This window comes from Marmota marmota, unplaced genomic scaffold (genome assembly GCF_001458135.2).
Source record: "Marmota marmota marmota unplaced genomic scaffold, marMar, whole genome shotgun sequence".
Lineage (NCBI taxonomy): Eukaryota > Metazoa > Chordata > Mammalia > Rodentia > Sciuridae > Marmota > Marmota marmota.
The window spans coordinates 1,696,857-1,715,921 of NW_026000171.1; the positions used below are offsets into that span (position 1 = coordinate 1,696,857).

General features: G+C 51.0%; 2 protein-coding genes and 1 non-coding gene across 5 annotated transcripts in view; 2 read left to right on the forward strand and 1 right to left on the reverse strand.

Annotated features, from left to right (window-relative positions):
* The first annotated feature begins 102 nt into the window (after positions 1-102).
* Positions 103-4,832, forward strand: Phb2 (prohibitin 2). The gene is made up of 10 exons (XM_015500658.2): positions 103-434; positions 613-697; positions 936-1,015; positions 1,865-2,049; positions 2,540-2,669; positions 2,780-2,883; positions 3,298-3,375; positions 3,621-3,697; positions 4,251-4,256; positions 4,475-4,832. Exons 1-10 carry the CDS (start codon positions 308-310, stop codon positions 4,500-4,502), a joined length of 900 nt encoding a protein of 299 aa, XP_015356144.1. The 5' UTR covers positions 103-307; the 3' UTR covers positions 4,503-4,832.
* Positions 2,936-3,207, forward strand: LOC125611909. Its single transcript, XR_007342155.1, has one exon. It is a non-coding gene; the product is annotated as a small nucleolar RNA U89 (small nucleolar RNA).
* A 4,858-nt stretch (positions 4,833-9,690) lies between the features above and the next one.
* Positions 9,691-19,065, reverse strand: part of Ptpn6 (protein tyrosine phosphatase non-receptor type 6) — a 19,391-nt gene continuing 10,016 nt past the window's right edge. For 2 of the 3 annotated variants that reach the window (XM_015500661.2, XM_015500662.2), the window contains exons 4-16: positions 16,664-16,853; positions 16,396-16,512; positions 16,181-16,294; positions 15,898-15,994; positions 15,191-15,270; positions 14,847-14,996; positions 13,340-13,471; positions 13,053-13,207; positions 11,020-11,087; positions 10,762-10,913; positions 10,573-10,664; positions 10,054-10,195; positions 9,691-9,873 (exon numbers count right to left, since the gene is read on the reverse strand). In XM_015500661.2, the coding sequence (XP_015356147.1) occupies positions 10,081-10,195; positions 10,573-10,664; positions 10,762-10,913; positions 11,020-11,087; positions 13,053-13,207; positions 13,340-13,471; positions 14,847-14,996; positions 15,191-15,270; positions 15,898-15,994; positions 16,181-16,294; positions 16,396-16,512; positions 16,664-16,853 (1,462 nt within the window). In that variant the 3' untranslated portion in view covers positions 9,691-9,873; positions 10,054-10,080. Of the gene's footprint in view, positions 9,874-10,053; positions 10,196-10,572; positions 10,665-10,761; positions 10,914-10,996; positions 11,088-13,052; positions 13,208-13,339; positions 13,472-14,846; positions 14,997-15,190; positions 15,271-15,897; positions 15,995-16,180; positions 16,295-16,395; positions 16,513-16,663; positions 16,854-19,065 lie in introns of all 3 variants that reach the window. The other variant, XR_007342108.1, reaches the window with a different exon arrangement.

Here is a 19,065-nt window from a genome sequence, read left to right on the forward strand (position 1 = left end):
CGCAAACTTCCTGCCGGATGCCATTTTGAAAGTGGGCGCTCAGAAACGGCGAGGGCTTGAAGTCCGGGTCAGCAGGGTTCCAAAAAGGGGAGGAGCTTCCGGATGCGTGATTCCTGTGCGCGAAGTTCGGGTCCGCTGTAAGCAAAAGGGGAGGGTTTAGAAGAGAGCGCACTTCCGGTGCCCTTTCTCCCGCGAGCTCTTCTGCTCCGGGCCCTCGTGTGCTGGTTGTGATCTCCAAACTGGAGTGGGGTAGTGACCGGCGGGCACCCCCTCCTGACCTCCGGTGCTGCCGCCCTCAGAATCAGATATGGCCCAGAATTTGAAGGACTTAGCGGGACGCTTGCCCGCCGGGCCCCGGGGCATGGGCACGGCGCTGAAGCTGCTGCTGGGGGCTGGCGCCGTGGCCTACGGCGTCCGAGAATCCGTGTTCACTGGTGAGCAGCTTCCTCCCGCTCGCTGGAATCCCCAGACCCTTGCCCCCTGCCCTGTCTCTCCAGCTGTCCACATTCACCTAGCTCCCTCACCCTGCCTCACCTGAACCGAACACGTACCCTGAGCCGCGCACGTACTCTGAGCAGCGGCCTAGTCCTATTCCTATCCCTCTCTCCACAGTGGAAGGCGGGCACAGAGCCATCTTCTTTAATCGGATCGGTGGCGTACAGCAGGACACCATCCTGGCCGAGGGCCTTCATTTCAGGTAATGGTGAGCAGAGCACACTGACCCTTCACCCTTGACACGACCCACCAAGGACTAGTAGGACTTGCATCAGGATTCAGCACTGCTCTTTCCCTTAATCACCCCAGGACAGTGTTGGCTGCCAATACTCTAGCAACGCATAAACTATTATGTTGAGAGAAGGAGCAAGCCACTACAGTGAGGGGAAACCAATGAAACTTCAGTTTCCTAATTCCTATCCCTATCCTCTTCCCTTCAGGATTCCCTGGTTCCAATACCCCATTATATATGACATTCGGGCCAGACCCCGAAAAATCTCCTCCCCTACAGGCTCCAAAGGTAAGTGTGGGCAACTGGAAGTCACATGGCAGAAGATATAACTAAAGTGAACCGGGAGACTGAAAGATGGTAGTGTGGGTGGGGTCTTTTAGGTCTTGGTTTCCACATCTGCAAAAGTGCCTGCCTCCTGGGGCTAAAGCAGTACATTCCAACAGGTAGGATGTTTGCATGTTTTTCTTTTTATTAATAGTTCCTTATCTGTTACATAAACTTCCGAACTTTGTCCCATTTTTGTCATAGTGCCTAAGTCAAAGCCTTTTATTAAAGCATTTTCTTATTTTTTTTGACTTATTAATTATATCCAGTTACATTTACTGATATGCCCTGTCCTGAAGAAGTATGACTCCTCTCTTTACAGACTACTTAGTTAGAAGCTGTGCCTTTGAGATTCTGCTGGCCCCTGCCTCATTCAGAGAGAGACACATTTACACTGAGGCATGTTAACTCAATATAACTGGTGATATGCTTCTTTATTTTTTTTTTTAAGTGTGTATCACTTATTTGTTCACTAAGCCCTGGGAATAAGATTCTTAAAACAATCCTTATCAATTCTTACTAGTCTAGTAAAAAGAGACAGTTTATCATGATGCTGCATGATAAACTACCTTAAGAGGTTGCTCAAGATTCAGTGGTAAAAATAGAAGTAAGCTTTACTAATGGAGGAGTTGTAGGTCCCCAGTGGACAAGTATACACTTCACATGTGCTATGTAGCATCTTCCTTCACAACTTTATTATTCTGCCCCAGGAAAGTGCTAGGCTGTATACTAGGCATAGATGGAAGCACATGGAAAAGAAAATGTTTGAGGGGAGGGTTGACCTTGACCAGGCATTGCTGACCTCTCCCTCAGACCTGCAGATGGTGAACATCTCCCTGCGTGTGCTGTCTCGACCCAATGCCCAAGAGCTCCCCAGCATGTATCAGCGCCTCGGGCTAGACTACGAGGAGCGAGTATTACCATCCATTGTCAACGAGGTGCTCAAGAGTGTGGTGGCCAAGTTCAATGCATCACAGCTGATCACCCAGCGGGCTCAGGTCTGGCTCCCATCACCATCTGCATGGTGGCAGCATTTCCCTCCCAGACCCAGAGTACTAGGGACCATGAAAAATATCTTATTAGAATCTAGTTCCATATCCACATAAAAGCTATACTAGTTGCCACTGTAGGACATAGAACTCAGTAGCAATCAGTGTTATGAAGGAAGCATAGGAGGAAATAATGCGTTGTGTTGCAGGTTTGCCTGGCAAGAAGCTAAGGAGACACATATTGGAGAGTGAAGGTTTAGGAGTCATTGTGACCTGGGACAATCATATTACCTCTGGGAGGCCATCTAATCTATCAAATGAATAGATTGAACCAAGTCTTTCCAATTCAGGTGTTCTAGTGAGTGTCTCAGGAACTGAGAGTAGGCCAATTGCCATACCAGGAGATCTGGTATTTAAATGGGCACAGCAATACAGCCTTCCTTCCAGTTCTTCAGTCCTCTCAACACCCCTTCATTCCCATCCCCACCACTGCCTCCAGGTATCCCTGTTGATCCGCAGGGAGCTGACAGAAAGGGCCAAGGATTTCAGCCTTATCCTGGATGATGTAGCCATCACGGAGCTGAGCTTTAGCCGGGAGTACACAGCTGCCGTAGAAGCCAAACAAGTGGGTGAGTCACAAGAGGAGTGGGGCAGGGGCTTCTGAAAACAGAAACCAGACAGATCTATCCAAGGTTAGGGATCCTTACCTCACTGTGACCCCCTGACTTTCTCACCACAGCTCAGCAGGAAGCCCAGCGGGCCCAGTTCTTGGTGGAAAAGGCAAAACAGGAACAACGGCAGAAGATTGTGCAGGCTGAGGGTGAAGCAGAGGCTGCCAAGATGATATCCTTGGCCTGACCCCAGGCACCCTGCTTTCCCCATCCTTCCTCAAGGGCCGGCTGATGAGAATAAGGCGAATGTGACTTTGTGCTCTCTGACCCTTGGCTCCTGGGTGGGGGGCAGGTAGGTACAGATGGGATCTGAAATCTTGGTGGGGAAACCTGAGTCCTGGCTCCCTGCTGTAAGGCCAGATCAAGAGCGCTGCTGGCCTTGCCCTCATGTCTGCTGCTGCCCCGAGTTCTTGGCAGTAGCCTACAGGGAGGCCCACAGGTAGGGGCCAAAGATGGGATGGGCACCAGCCATGTGAGCACAACCTTGGATCTGACAGCCCAGAGGAGGACTAGCATGAGAGTAGTAAAGATGGGGCCAGGGATTGAGATCTCATCTTGTGTGGACACTTAACCCTTCCCTGCTCACCTTGGAGAAGCACTGAGCAAGAATCCTGGCTACATCAAGCTTCGTAAGATACGGGCTGCCCAGAACATCTCCAAGACGGTAAGTGTGAGAGTCCTGCATCTCATTCAGGTTTCTACTCAAACTGATTTCTCTTGACACTTAATTGCCCACCGCTTCCCTGATCTTCTGTTCATTCCTGTTACAGTATTAGTACATCATAGTCATTGCTCATTGCTATATCTCTGTCCCAGCCACACATGTTCCATTTAGTAGCTGTTGAATCACAAAGACAGGAGTCGAGGTCTTTACTAATGCCCCCATTTGTCTTTCTTGCTGCCCTGCAGATCGCCACATCACAAAATCGTATCTATCTCACGGCTGATAACCTTGTGTTGAACCTACAGGATGAAAGTTTTACCCGGTAAGAATAGGGCTGCACAGTGTGATGTCACAGAGAACATGGGGCTTGAGTCTGGGGTTCCTTGGGCTCTGGAGCCTATTACAGCTACTTGTGACTCTTGATACTTTTTCAAAATTAGAAAAGGGGGTGGCTGGCCAGGTACAGTGGCACATGCCTGTGACTCAGCTACTCAAGAGACTGACTCAGGATTGCAGGTTCTAGGATAGCAAGATGCTCTCTCAAGATTTTAAAAATACATCCAAAGAGCTAGGGATATGGCTCAATAGAGAGCCCCTGGGTTTAATATCCAGTACCACGAAAAAAGTGGGGGAGTTGGTAGTTCCTTTCTTACCCATAGAATTGGTCAACAGCTGCTCTGGTACATGGAAACGTGTAAGGAAAGGAAAGAGCAGAGAATAGTCTTCCATGAGCCTGAGATCCTAACCTCTACCCAATTTGTGGTCTGCTTTTGGGAGCAAAGGGTTTGGAGCTGACTGGGGTCTGAAGTCATTAAATCACCTGCATTTCTCTTTTTCTCTGTTGTCTTGTTTACCTCATGGTCTGGTGTCCACAGAGGAAGGTAAGTTGTTGCTGTGTCCTTATTTTGGGGGGGGGGGGGTCCTGCAGTTCATCTTCTCCCAGTACCTGCCCTACTACCACTAACTAGCCCTACTACCTCCCCTAAGTCACCACCCTCCCCCTCAGACCCTCAATCAGGAGAGGTGGGAATGACCTGGAATATTCTGCATCTCACATTTATATCTCCAGTAATGTCATCCATCTGTCCCATTTTTCCAGTGACAGCCTCATCAAGGGTAAGAAATGAGCCTGATGAGAAGAACTCTACCCCAGGGAGGAAGCAGATGTATTTCTCCTCCAGTTTTTGAGGAACCAGCTAGGGGTCCAGCATACCCCAACCCCAATATCATGTGATGGTCCCCTCTGCACCCATCCTCTTGAGGCCCTCTTGGATTAAGGAAGACTGAAGACCAGCCCTTCTTAGGGGAATGACTTTCTTTCTCCCTGTGTTGGCCAGGGGGTTTGGGACAGTGTGTGATTTCTCAGTGATTTCCTACAGTGTTGTTCCCTCCCTCAGCTGGGAGGAGATAACCACCATACCAGGAATTCTCAATAAATTTTTATTACTTAAGCCAAAGTTAAGGCTTTAGGTGTCTGCGTCATGTGGGAGGGAAGCAAATGTATCCAATCATGCCTGTGCTCCAAGTTCTTATCTGCCAGCAGAGGGCGCAAGGAGTCTGGCCTAGGTTCTCCAAACCCACCAATCTGCTCCAAAGCTGGGAGCAGCAGGCCTCAGATCCAGAGGCCCAGCTACACCCACCACCCTGCCCTCCATGTCTACCACACCACCCCCATTTATTTATCAACATCTCCTTTTTTAAGGCTAGAGCAGCTGTTGTTTTGCTGAGCCAAACTAAAAATCTGATGACCCCAAGGGGAGCTGCTTCCTTGGTAACAGACCTCTGTGGAATTGTGGGGAGATCATGAGTACCAACAAGGGACCTCAGCAACATTCAAAAGCCCAGTGGGTTGTGTTGCCTGCTGTGGGCTACCTGCAACTTTGAATTTTACAAGGTGTGAGGTGCAATTTGCAGAGAAATCCTGACCTATAAAGGTGGGCTTCCCACTCCTGCAGCTCTGGAGCCCCATCAGAAAAGCAGCCTGGTTTTAATCCATTGAGAAGCTGTCTCACATTTCCCAAGACAGCCTTCACTGGATCTCAAGCACCAATAAAATGAAGTCTGCTTATTATACCTAATCCCACTATATCCGTACTCTTGTCCTTTGTCCTTTTGGGGGACAACACTGGGGATAAAGGAATGACAAGATGCATAGTAGAGGAGAAAGTAAACTTTAATAGGGTCAAAAGGGGCGGGTCTTCAGCCTTTAGGGTTTTGAAAGAAGTAGACAATTTCTCCATGCCCTGAGGGTTAAATGTCGAGAAAGGAAAGGGAGGTGAAGTTGAAGTAGCAGCCACTCTCCCTAAGGTAAGATTTACGGATAAAAGGTCAAGGGAGGAGCTGGTATGGGTCAGTGGTAGAGTGCCTGCCTAGCATGCAGGAGGCACTGTGTTCAATTCTCAGCGCCATATAAGTGTAAAGATATTGTGACCACCTAAAACTTACGAATAAAAGTTTTTCTAAAAAAGATTCAAAAAAAAAAAAGGTCAAGGGACCTGGATTAGTCATCCACCTGTTACCATTCACACTTCATTTCTTTCAAGTTCCCAAAGTGGGAGGACAATGGAGGTATCTGGGGAATGGGGAATAAGTATATTTCCAAATCTTGCTGCTGCACCAGGGGCAGCCATTTTGTTTCCCTTTCCATTGTTCCCCTTTTCCTAATCATTTACACCCTCATCAAAAGGGGAAAGGTTCATAGCTTGTCAATCAGGAGGCCTCCATGGTCTTCAGAGCTCCAGGAAAGTCATTGCTGAAAGAACCAACCCGGGGGCCATCTTTACCAGACAGTGTTAGGAGCTTCACAAAGACCATCCAACACTGTACTGGAAGATGGACCCAGAGCCGGCCAACATGGAACTCCAGGCTACAGTTGACCAGTTGCTACAGGGACCCTGGCTGCAAGCCTGCTGAGGCCTCCTGAGAGACCAAGAGCCAATCCCAAACTCAAGGTCAGCAGTGAGTGCTGGATAACACATTGGGATTGGACAAGGGCTGGAGCCATTGTGTTCCCTCAGTGGGCAATCAGCCAACCAAGAGCCACCCCTCCTGCAGCACCCTCAGCTCAAGACATGGGGTTTCCAGGTTATGTGGGTGGGGGTGGGGTCACAACCAGCTGCCCCCCCCCCAGACCTGAGCGGATGGATGGATGGGAACAAACATAGGGTCAGGGGCCTCCATCATTACCCGGCAGTATTAGAGACTCCCAACCACCCAAACACTGCTGGGTAAGACGAGGGCCCCCACCCAGCGTGCCCACCTCCAGTCATCAGGCCCAGCCCCACACTCTCTGCTGAGAAGCTACAGATCCCTGGTTCCCATCCCCCCACTACCCGTGTCCCTGGGGATACTTCCGGGTGATCCCTGCTGCCCACCACCAGCCCCACCCTGAGTGGTTAAGATTGCCAGGGCCCCGGCAGGACCTCAGCAGCCCCTTGTCCTTCTGTTCTCCGCTTCTGAGCCCCTTCCTCTGCTACCCTTACAGCCTGTCCCTGCCCCCAACACACCCCAATTCACTGGCCCTCAGCCCCCACTCTACAGTTTTAACTCAGCCCCAGGACCCCTTGCCTGGTGGCTTTTACCTGTCACCAGTCCCGCCTGCCCCCTAGAATGTGGGTGCCGAGGAGAGGAGAAGAAGGAGCGTCAAAGCCCCGATTCAACGCCCTAGAGCCAGCCCTGGCTTCCACTCTTCCTTCTTCCTTCTCTGCCTGCCAAGCAGCACCAGCGCCTCACCTGGGCCCCGCCCGCCGCCCTGCGCACAGGTGTGTCCTCCTGCCATAGGCTGCCCCCCTCACCGTCTTAACTCCTTCTCTCCCAGCATCAGCCACAGTCACCTCCTCTGAGGCCTGGCCACCCACTAGGCCTTTCACTCTGGCTTGGTGGCCTGTTTCCTCCTACCTTCCTATTCTCTCCCCAGTCTCCAAGGGAATAAAGGAAGAAACTTTCCTTAAGTCCTCTCTCCACCATGGCTACGTCTTCAGGCCTACCCCCCTCCTCTGAGGCCTCTGACCCTGCCCACAGCCAGACCTGGAGGACTAGAATCCCTGAGGTCAGTGAGGGGTCAGCTCAGCAGGGTTTGGACTGTGCCCTAGTGCAGTGCTGGCCTGAGCTGGGCAACCCCTGAGGGAGAGGGGAGAGAGGAGACCCTGTCCGGCCTGTGAAAGGAAGGCAGGTCCCAGCAGGTCCCGGCAGGTGCCTCCAAGTCTTCACCCCTGGTGTTGGGGTTCCAGCCCCACTAGAGGACCCAGCTGGCTTGACCTTTTTGATTAAAGCATAGAGCTGTTTACCAGCAGTCCTGGGAGGAGGAATATTCATGCTGCACTCATTCTCACAGACCCACCTCACAGCAGGCAGAGTCCAAGTCCCAAACCAAGGGCAGTTAGCCCAGGGGCAGTTTAGAGGGGTGGGACCTGCCTTTCTTCCGTGCCGCTCAGGCGTTGCTGGGCACAGGGCCCTGAGGCCCACAGGTAATGGCCCCACCCACCCACCCCCTGGAGGGCCACAGCTCCAGGGAGCTATTGTGTGGCTCAGTCGCTGAGCCAGGTCTGCTCTCTTTGTTGTGCAGCCTCCTCCGCACCTGCCAGTAATTATTTGGTTTGTGAACTACTTCAAGATTTGTCTCCCTGACTAACCTCCTGAGTTCCAGAGGACAGAAACCATCATGTCACCATCATCCCCAGAGAACTGGTTCTGTGCCTGTGATATACTGGACACTCAACCTGTGTGCCTCAAGACCCACCCCATTTCCTTAGCCTTTCCAGTGGTGGGGGCCGGTTCTTCCCCAAGTGTGACTCACTATTTCAACCCCCCAGGAGACTTGGGTTTTAAATAAAGGAATTCCACTTTGGAAGGAAAAGGGGACAAAATAATAAACAGGTCTGTGAGTCATCCTGCTATGCAAACTGCCCAAGAGGGTGAGGGCCATGGTGACCTTCGTAATAGGGGGTGCCTGGGCCCTTTTTAGCTTCACAGGATCCTGTGTACCCCTCTTTACCCTTCTTGACCCAGATGAAGTTCATGCTTCCTAGCCCTTCCTGAAAATCTTAGTTCTTGAATCTGGAAGCCAGCAGCAGATTGTGTTATGTCCCTCTTAGAAAGACTTCCAGATGCATCTTCAGGATAAGGAGGTGGGCTCTGGGGCCAGAAAGGCTGCATTAAAAATCTGAGCTTCATAGCCCAGTAGTCCTGTGAACCTAAGCAATTTATTTGATCTTTGTTCCTCAGTTCCCTCCACCGTAAAATGTCAAAGGTACCTAGATTGAGAGCTGTGGTATGGCAGCAAACAGGTAAAGCATTGGCTTAGCATGTAGGAGGCCCTGGGTTCCATCTTCATCACCAAAATAAAAAGGCACCTAGAGTGAATTAATTGTGCAGTCTCTTAAACAGTGCTTGGGCACATGGCCAGCATTTAATGAATTATTGTTGTCATTGTTATCATCATCCATTATCTCAATGATCTTCACTACCACCCTGGGGAGGGCAGAAGAATTAGGATCACACTCAATTTTAAAAAGAGTGCTGGGGGTATAGCTAAGTGGTAGAGCACCTCCCCAGCACACTAGAAGCCTTGGATTCTATCCCAGCACCAACAAGAAAGAAAGAGCTGGGTGTGTTGGCACATGCCTAAAACTCCAGCAACTCAGGAGGTTGAGGCAGGAGAATCACAAGTTCAAAGCCAGCCTCAGCAACTTAGTGAGGCCCTGAGCAACTTAGAGAGATCCTGCCTCAAAAGAAAAAATAAGGGCAGGGGTTGTAGCTCAGTGGTAGAGCACTTACCTAGCATCTATGAGGCACTGGTTTCAATTCTCAGCCCCACAAAAATAAAAATAAATAAAACAAAGGTATTGTGTCCATCTACTAAAAATAAATAAATAAAAGGGCTGGGGCCATGTGTGGTTGCACACGCCTGTAATCCCAGTGGCTCTGGAGGCTGAAGCAGGAGGACCACAAGTTCAAAGCCAGCCTAAGCAACTTAGCAAGACCCTAAACAACTCAAGTGAGACTCTGACACTAAATAAAATACAAAACAGGGCTGGGGATGTGGCTCAGTGGTTAAGCGACCCTGGGTTCAATCCCCAGTACAAAAAAAAAAAAAAGGCTGGGGATGTGGCTCAGGGGCAAAGCACCCCAGTTTCAACCTCTGGTCGCCCCTGAAAAAAGGAAGAAAGGAGACCAAGGAAACTCACACTGGATCTCATGCCCATGTGAAGCCGTATGCAGAACCAGGAATCTGTCTGACCCTGAAGGCACAAAACACCACCTTGGCCCCTCCCATCCAGAGTCACTGGGCAAGGAAGACACACAGTCCAGTCAACACATAGTGATTCAGAGGTTTATTTACAAGAATAGAAGAACCTGGCTCTACCTGGAGCCTTGTTGAGCTATATACAGGGAGAGGGGAGAGGGAGATAGGGGCACAGCCATTTAAATTACGATAGAATAGGGGTCCTAAGTTCTGGCATGAGTGGGTTCAGTCATCTGCACGGATCAGGCCTGAGGCTGCAGAGAAAAGGGAGGAAGATGTCACAGTGTGGATGGAACAAGGGGAGGGAAACAGGGAAAAGGTCTGGGAACATGCTGGAAGGGCAGGGTGAGGCTCCAGCCACCCCATTCATCCTTGGAGACAGGGGAGTGGGCGGGGGAGGGGTCAGGGAGGAGTCCACACAGAAGGGGCCATACCATGGCCACCTCTGGATGATGCCCAGCTCACTTCCTCTTGAGGGAACCCTTGCTCTTCTCCTTGTCTGATGACCGCTGTTTCTTCACTTTCTCCTCCTTCTTGTTCTTACTGTGCAAGTTCTCATACACATCCTCCTTGTGTCTGTGGTAGGGGTGGACATATAAGGGCAGTGGATGTGGTTTAGGAGAGTGCAGGGTGACTTGGCACCCATAGTCCCCTCCAGTCACCCCATCTCACAAGTGAGCAAACTGAAGCCAGGTAAGCAAGGCGACCTGGTCACTGTCCCTTCACTGCTCCCAAGGGAGCAAAGAACACATCTCATACATTGTTGGCACCTGGCACAAGCCCACACATGGTGGGCACTTAGGAAATACTTATGCACAGAGGTAGTGAAAACCAAGCTTGAACTTCAACCCAAGTGTTTCCAACTGCAACCCTTGTCCTCTCCAGAGGCGGAGGCTCAAGCTGAGCAGGAGAATGGAGAAGATGCTAGGAGGTGGCAGGGAGGGGTCACTCACTTGGAGGAAGTCCGGGAAGCCTTGGCATGGGCACTCCTCATGGCCGGGGGGTAGGTAATGTTTCCATATTCTGACTCCTGGCCCTTCTGGGACTGTGGGCAGAGGTATGGAGGGAAAGCAGTGATCCCAGTAGGACCAGGTGACACCTACTCTCCCCTGTGACCCCAAGTGACCCCATTCTGCATGCACCTGAATGACTTCCAACTTCTTCTTGGTGGTTTCAATGAACTGGGCAATAGCCACGTAAATGAACTTGTATTGAGCCTCTGTTTGCACCATGCCTGAGCGCTGCGCCCGAACCATCTGGATTGTCTTCTGGATGTCAATGTCACAGTCCAGACCTGGGTAGGGATAGTGGTTAGACCTCAGGCCTAGGTACAGGCAGAGGCCAAGAGGCTTCCCTGTCCCCACCAGGCATGCCCACCTGCTCCCCCAGGTGCCCCTCACCCTTGGTGGAGATGCTCTCCATGAGCATGTCGATGACAATGATGGTGCCTGTGCGGCCAATGCCCGCGCTACAGAGAGAAAGGGCAGCTATCAGAGGTCCAGCCAGCCCCTCCCCCAGAAGCAGGGAGCCATGGGCTCAGCCCCATCCCTAGCCAGGATGTAAAGAGCCTGAAGCTCCAGCCACTTGAGGTAATGTGCCCAGAGCCACTAGGCAAGCCAGTGCAGATGTGCCCCGCTCTGCACCCATGGTTCCACCTCAGCTGAAGGATTCGCTGGCAAGGGCCTGGGTTGCTGAGGCTGGGGCCTCCAGACACATCCATCTCTCAGCACTCCACTCCTCTACATCCTGCTCCATCTCATTCCTGACTGCTGGCTGCCCCCACCCCTGGAGATCCAGGACCCCCAGCTCCCACTATTGTCCTCAGGCAGTCTGGACCCTTCCCCATCCTGCCTTTTAAGAGTAACATTTGGCCAGGGGTATAGCTTCCCATGCAAAAGGCCTGGGTTCCAATCTCAGCACTGCAAAAACAAAAAAGGGGGGGGGGGAGTGACATCTGCCTCTTCTTTCCGTGAGCTTCATTTCCCTTTTTCTTTAAACCCTGGCAGTAGGCTATGGGCAGCTCTTGGGACAGCAGGGTACAGGGACCACTGGGGTCAGCAGTGCAGTAGGAAATCTCCCTTCTCCTGCACACTCTGCCGGTGCCTGCCCTTGACAAAACAGTCCCTGGTGACCTTGAGGCCCACCCATAGCTGGGCCCATCAGGCTGGTGCCCTGAGTCTGTCTAATTTCAAACCCAGATTGTCAAAAATAACCCCCCCTCACCCACTTCCTTCCTGTAATGTCTAAATAAAGACTTTGGGGATTTCAAGAATGGGGGAGCGGGTAGCAATAGGAGGGGTAGCTCTGGGGATGGACCTGTCTGTGGGAGGGCAGAAGACAGAGCCTGGCTGAGACAGCATGGGGGTACCTCCACATTCAGCCCACCCAGCCCTGTCCCAGAACAAACCATTGCTAGTAGGAAGGAGGAAGTCTGAGGCCCTAAAGGCTTGGGGTCACATGGAGGGAACAGGAAGGGAAGAGGACAAAGCAGGTTCCCATTTTACCCATTCCCTGCCCAACATGAGTTACTAAACTGTCAACAGCCCCCATTTTTGGAGAGTTTAGAGTATTCCAGATGTAGTGATAGGATGTCATTTAAGTCTCATGACAACCCTATGAGCCTGATTTTACAGACAAGAAATCTGAGCATCAGAAAAATTAAGTAATTTGCCCAAGAACACACAGCTGATAAATGAAGGAGCCAGAATTTAAATAAGCAGCCTTTGTCCAGGACTGCGTATCTACTGCCTCCCAACATCCAGGCCAGGCCAATGGGGTAGGCTCATTTGAAGAACCCCTGCTCCTCCTGGATGAACCCTATTTCTCTGTCTCAGCCAGTACGGGAACAAGTCTCCTCCATATGAACATAAGGATCTTCAGAAGAGCTCTGGGTGCATGGGCCCATCCCAAAAACCTTACCCACTGACACAACTCTGGGGCCAAGATGGGAGCATTGGCTGGGGAAGGGGAAAAAACAGTGAAGGTGAAGAAGCCCAAGTCCCCAGAGCTACAAATAGAAAAAGACAAGGGTCATGGAGTCATACTGATCCCAAATGGAAGGTAAAGAAGAAACTGGCTGAGGAGAACCAAGAAAAAACAGGCAGCCAGGACCCAGGTCTGCTACAGCAGTCTAGACTCTCCCACTGACCAGCTGGTGACTGGGCAAGTCACAGAGTTGGCTTCCTCATCTGTATCTGGCAGGGGTAGACTAGATGGCACCTTCAGGGAGGTCTCTGGGGAAGGCACCCCCAGCCAGTAGTGGGACTGGTTGCAGCTAGATCCACCCACATGTCTAAAGCCAGGAGGGAACCCAGAGAGGCTGGGGCTGGGGGAGACAGTCAATGAGTTTGCAGCAGTGTAGGCACTTTCTTAGCTCTATTTGCTTCCCAGCTGTTATTTTTATTACCACTGTCGTTGCCGTTATTATTCTCACCTGCAATGCACAATGATGGGCCCTGCATGAGGCAGACTTTCCTGCCGCTGGTTGATCTGGTCCAGGAAGCTGAGGACACCCCCAGGCTCACTGGGGACCCCATGGTCAGGCCAGCTCAGGTACTGGTAGTGCCAGATCTCCCGAACCAGGTCCCCCTGGGTCAAGGACATGGGGTCAGTGCCCCCTGCTCCTATGTAACACCCCATCCTGCCTCATCCCACACACCCAGAAGAGAGAATGAGTCCAAGGAGGGGCTCTGGGAGTGTGCAGGGCCTGATGACACTCACATTGTCCAGCGGGGAGACCTGTAAAGTACGGAGTTTGTATTCTGTTGTGTCATGCTCTCCACAGTTGACCACAGAGTAGGGTCCATAGACACGCTGAGTGCGTACCTCTGGCCAGTAGGGGACACATTTGTTCTGAAAATGGAGAATGGGGAATGGAGAATGAGACACAAGAAGCAGAGCCCTGGGGCTATTCTGGATTCCACTCTTAAGTCTTGAGTCCCTGATGCTGGCCCAGACATTGTTGAATGAATGGATGAGCTGGCTGAGGGTCAGAAGACCTGGGATCCAATCTCAAACCAGCTACCTACAGGTGGTGTGACCTGACCAGCCACTTGACCTTACGTTTCATTCAATACCCATTGAGGCTGTGTAAACTGGGCTGGAGTTACAACACAAGAAGCAGGATGCATGTGGCTTAGTGGTAAAGAGTAGGTTTAGCATGTGGGTGGCCCTGGGTATTCTATTCCTAGCACTGCAAAAAAACAAAAATCAAGTAAGACACCATCCAAGCCCCGGTGCCCCTAGGAGCTCACAGAAAGACAGGGGAACAGGGGAACAGTGTGCTGCTCAGGAGTGTGGCTGAGGAAGAGGTTAATTCTCCCTATGGGTAGGGAGGCAATCCAAGATGGTGTCACAAGGAGGTAGCAGTTGAGTGGGTCCTCCAATATGAGATCTCTGCCAGGCAGAGGTCATATAAAAAGAGAAAGTAATTCCAGGCCAAAAAAAAAAGAGCTTGTGCAATTCATGGGTACCTGAAAGAGCCTGGTCTGTTTGGAGGCAGGTGTATTATAGGGAAGTATGGCAATTGGAGGGAAGCCACCAAGCCTTCAAATATGACTTCATCCCAGAGGCAACTGGCAGCCTTTGAAATTTCAAAGAGGAAACAACTTGATCCAGTTTGTTTTGGGATGGAATCATTTTGACTACGGCATAAAAGAGGAGTTTAGAGGGAGGGAGCAGGCTCCAGAGAGACTGGAAGTAGCACAGAGAGTAGACAGAAGGGCAGGGGAGGAAAAGGTAAGAGGGATGTTTGCCTTAGCACACATTAAGGAGAGCAGTTTTGTGTTTGTTTGTTTTGTTTTTTTGCAGTACTAGAGATTCAACCCTAGGCCTCACACATGCTAGGAAAGCATTCTAATTCCCAGCCCCTAAGGACAGTTTAAAGTCTGAGTCTCACATGATTTTATGTATCTGTGTGTGGTACTGAGGATTAAATTCAGGGCCTAAACATAATAGGCAAGTGCTCTACCATTGAGCTGCATCCCCCATCCTTAAAGTCTGAGTCAAGAGCTCACAAGGGTCCAAGGTTGAAAGTAGGAGTCTGAGAGTCACAGTGTATAGTAGAGACTTTGTCTCTAGACTTCAATTTCCCAACAAGCATCTGACTCTTGCCCTTGAGACACTTTTACACCCTCGCATCTAAACTTTCTTTGGTTTTATGGTGGTGAATAACAAGTACTACGGAGGGAATTCGGGCACTAGCATGATGGCACAGGGCTACGCCTACCCGGCCTTTCTCCACCTCTCGAGTGGTCATGACGATGACGCGGGTGTTTTCCTGCCATACCATCTGCCAGAAGTCATTGACTGTGGACTCCAGGCAGCCCTGGCTGGCGATGTAGGTCTTAGAGTTCTCATCGGGGCTTAGCAGCTGATTCTGGATGCAAGTGCAGAGAAACATAATCTAGGACTGTGAGCCCCATGGCCCGGACAGGCCCGGTACCACTCCACCCTCCCCCACCCTAGACATCAGCTTTGGCTTTGCCCAGGTATTTCTGGATCCTGGAGCCCCCACAGGACAGAGAACTCCCAGGGTCCAGCCTTTGCTCCCACATGACCCACACCACCAACCTTGACATAGTTGGCATTGATGTAGTCTGACCCAGGGATGTTACTGTCCCGTCCCTGCAAGATCACTCGGCTGTGGTCAACTGGACAGGAAAAAAATAGCTTGGGTCAGCCAAGGACTTACCACCTGCTGGGCCACACCCTTCCTAAGCTAACAGGCCATTCTTGCCTCAAAGCCATGAGGCTCACAGGGGATTGCAGGTGGGAGGTGATAGACCTGTCTGGGGTTTGAGAAAGAGGCTTCATAATGAAGGTGGCTTGGCATGATGGTACATGCCTGTAATTTCGGCAACTCAGGAGGCTGAAGCAGGAAGATCAAAAGTTCAAGGCCAGCCTCGGCAATTTAGTAAAACCCTGTCTCTAAAGAAAAAGTAGAAAGGTCTGGGGATGCAGTTCAGTGATAACGTGTCCCTGGGTTTAATTCCCAATACCACAAATAAATAATTAATTTTAAATTGTAAAAAACGGTTGGCTATATAGCTCAGTGGTAGAGCACCCCAGGGTTCAATCGCCATATCATAAAAAAGGAGGATGGTGGTAGCTGGAGGCAATCTGCTTATGGGGAGGCTCCTGGGAAAAGAGGCTTCTTAGGGGGAGATGAGCTGTGCTGGGGGTGGGCAAGTGGACCCTCTGAGTGGAGAGTAGACATTCAAGGAGGTTGGCTCAGGAAGGAGCAGTCTTGTGGTGAGTGGCAACTGCCTGGAACTTACAGGGGAGAATGTTCTTATATCGGTTCTTGCTCTTGTTCTCTGGCCGCTGCCCTTCCAGCCGCTGGTGCAAGTTCTTCACCTCCTGTTTCTGTAAACTCTGAGAGGTGAGAATAGGAAATGAGCAGCGGCCCGAGAGGGTGACTGGTGGTAGAGATGCTATGGGGGCAGATCAGTATTGGAGGTGCCTAAAGAAGACAAGGGACACCTGGGACCCCACACCAGGTGACTGCCCCCCCCCACCCCACCCCCGCCATATCCCATCCCTGCTGTTCTCATTGCACACCTCAAACTCTTCCCAGAAGCCAGCCTTGGCTGTGTCCTCTGACTCCTGCTTCTTATTCAGTTCCAAGACCCGGTTCTCAATGTCAGCCGCATTCACCCGAGTGGCATAGTAAGGCTGGGGTTGGTGAGGGTAAGAAGTCAGCAATTAGAGATCTCAGAATCCGTGCCAGGGAATGGTCAGAGGAAGAAAGGAGACAGCAGGGTCTGCCCCCTCACCTGCCGCAGGTAGACGAAAGCTCCTGAGGCCTCCTCAATTCCTGTTTTTTTGAAATGCTCCACCAGGTCTGTTAGGCTGTCAAAGGTCTCCATGCCACCTACAGTGTAGCGTCCACCCTGAGAGGCATCAAGTAGGATCAACCCTCAGGGCCTGCGTCTACCTGCCCGGACCCATAGCCTTGGATACAAGCCCAAGCAGTCCCTCCCCACAGCCCAGGCCCTGGACACAGACAGGAGCTCCAGCATGATGCCTCTCCCACTGCCTTACCTCACACATGACCTTGATGTGAGTAACCCTGAGTGGGGAGCCCGGGCCAGCCTTGGGCTGGTCGCTGAGCACGGACAGCACAAAATCACCAGGCTGGCTGAGACTCTCACGCACAAGAAATGTCCAAGGTTCACCCTTGGCCTGCAGCAGTGCCTCTGCCTGTCCTCCAGACATGTGGCCATGGTACCACCTAGAGAAGGAAGCATGAAGGAAGGAGGGCCCCAAGGGAAGGTAGAGCAGAGTATTCAAAACTCGGGTGAGGGGATCAGTACCCACTACCCTCTACGTGCCCAGGCCCTGTGCTAGATGCTTTTAAAAACACCACTATATTTGGATTTGTTACCATCCCACAAAAATGCTGAGAGGAAAAAGCCAGGTGGCCCATGCCTATAGTCCCAAATGCTCAGAAGGCTGAGGCAGGAGGATAGAGAGTTCAAGGTCAGCCTCAGCAACATAGCAAGACTTTCTCAAAAATAAGAATGTTCATTAGTAGCATTTATTCCCATTTTATAGATGAGGAAACTGAGGCTGAACATTTGGAAACTGGCCCCAGGCCCTTAATTGATAAGAGTCAAACCTCAAGAACTCTAACCACAGAGTAGGACATGGTGGCACATGCCTATAATCCCAGCAACCCAAGAGGCTGAGTCAGGAGGATTGCAAATTGGAGGCCAGCCTCAGCAATTTAGCCAGACCCTGTCTCAAAATAAAATAAATAGGTCTGTAGCACAATGGTAGAATGTGTACTCAGCATGCACAAGGCCCTGGATTCAACCCCTAACACCAAAAGAAAAAAATAACAGAGTTCTAATCAGACTTTGAATCCAGAGTCCACCTCTGAAAGTTTCAGACAGACAGAAAGGCAGGAGGCAGTATCCAGAATAGTTAGAGGGATGAAACCAAGGAAGCACCCCCATGAAACATGGGGGAGACAGAAGTCAGAAAGGAGAACTCCCCTAGGGAAATGGGGATCACAAACACCCTTGGAGAGAGGGGTGCAGGAGCTGGAGGGTACCCAGGATGATGTCACTGCAGGGGAGACCAGGCTTAAAAGGGCTCAAAGGGGCCATCGAGGCAGAAAGCAGAACTAAGGCCTTTCCCCGAAGTACAACCCCTTCCCAGGAGGAAACTGCAGCCCCACAATGCCCAGCCCCACAGGAAACCACGTGATGGAAAAAACACAAAACTCCTTCTGGGGAGAGAGTGAGAAGTGAGGTTGTGAGGTTTCCTCAGCCCAGGGACAGGGGAAGGGGGGCCATTTTCCAACCGCAGGGATGGGGGAAGAAAGAAGGGGGCCAGTCTGTCCTGACCCATCTTACCCCTGCCCAGAGAGCACTACAGCTCAGAGACATCCAGGGTCTCCAGTCCAGGCACAAGCACCCCGGGGAATACCACACCACCCTTCAGAGACAGGCCAGAGCCCTCCCCCAGGCAATGGGGAGGGGGCTAAGCCCCTTCCCTCAGGGCCCAGGATGAGGAAGTCCCCATGCAAATGTCAAGCTGACCACAGTCAGAGAGCACGCAATTAAGGGGACAAATGCAAATTCCCACAGAAGAGGAGGATGTGCAGCTAAAGGCAGGGAACACAAACAGAAGTTCAGAGAAAGAGCCTCCCACATGCTGCCAGGGTCAGGCTTCCTAGCTCAGGTAAACCAAAGTACCCCTGAGAGTCACCTGTCCTTATCCTTGCCCACCTCAGCTCTGCCCCCTCGTTTGCTTCTCCCAAACTCTTCAAAGCCAGGCCTCAGCCTGCTGTCCTGGGTACCTTGGCAGCTCTACCTTCCTCCTTCAACCCACCCAACACCATCTCCTGCTCCTCTATAGCAGCCAGCCTTCTCCTACGCATAAGAGAGGGCATGGGGAGCAAAAGAGGGTTTGAGTATCCAAACCCCTGTGAGAGCCGCAGGTGGCAGGTGGGGGCTTGCAGGAAAAAGTAAAGAGGGTGACCATGAGTAGATCAACAGAAATCCATTTCCAGGCTTCGCTACTAGAAGAGAAAGTGTCTCAATGACTTTATATTGATTGCAAGGAGATCTCTAGAGGTGGGCCATGGCTTTTACCTCATTTCACCTTAACTTTATCCAGTTCTTTCTTTTTCTTTTTTTGGAAATACTGGGAGTCAAACCCAGGGCCTCATGCTTGCTAGTCAAGCATTCCACCCCTGAACTACATCACCAGCCCTTTATATTTTTTTATTTTGAGATAGAGTCTCACTAAGTTGCTGAGACTGCCCTTGAATTTCTGATTCTACTGCCTCAGCCTCCCAAGTCTCCAGGATTACAGGCATGTGCACCAGTGGCCAGCTATTTCTAAGATTTAATCAATGACTTGAACAAAAATAAAAAATATTTGTCTTTCTTTCTTTCTTTCTTTTATTCTTTTTTTTTTTTTTTTTTTTACCA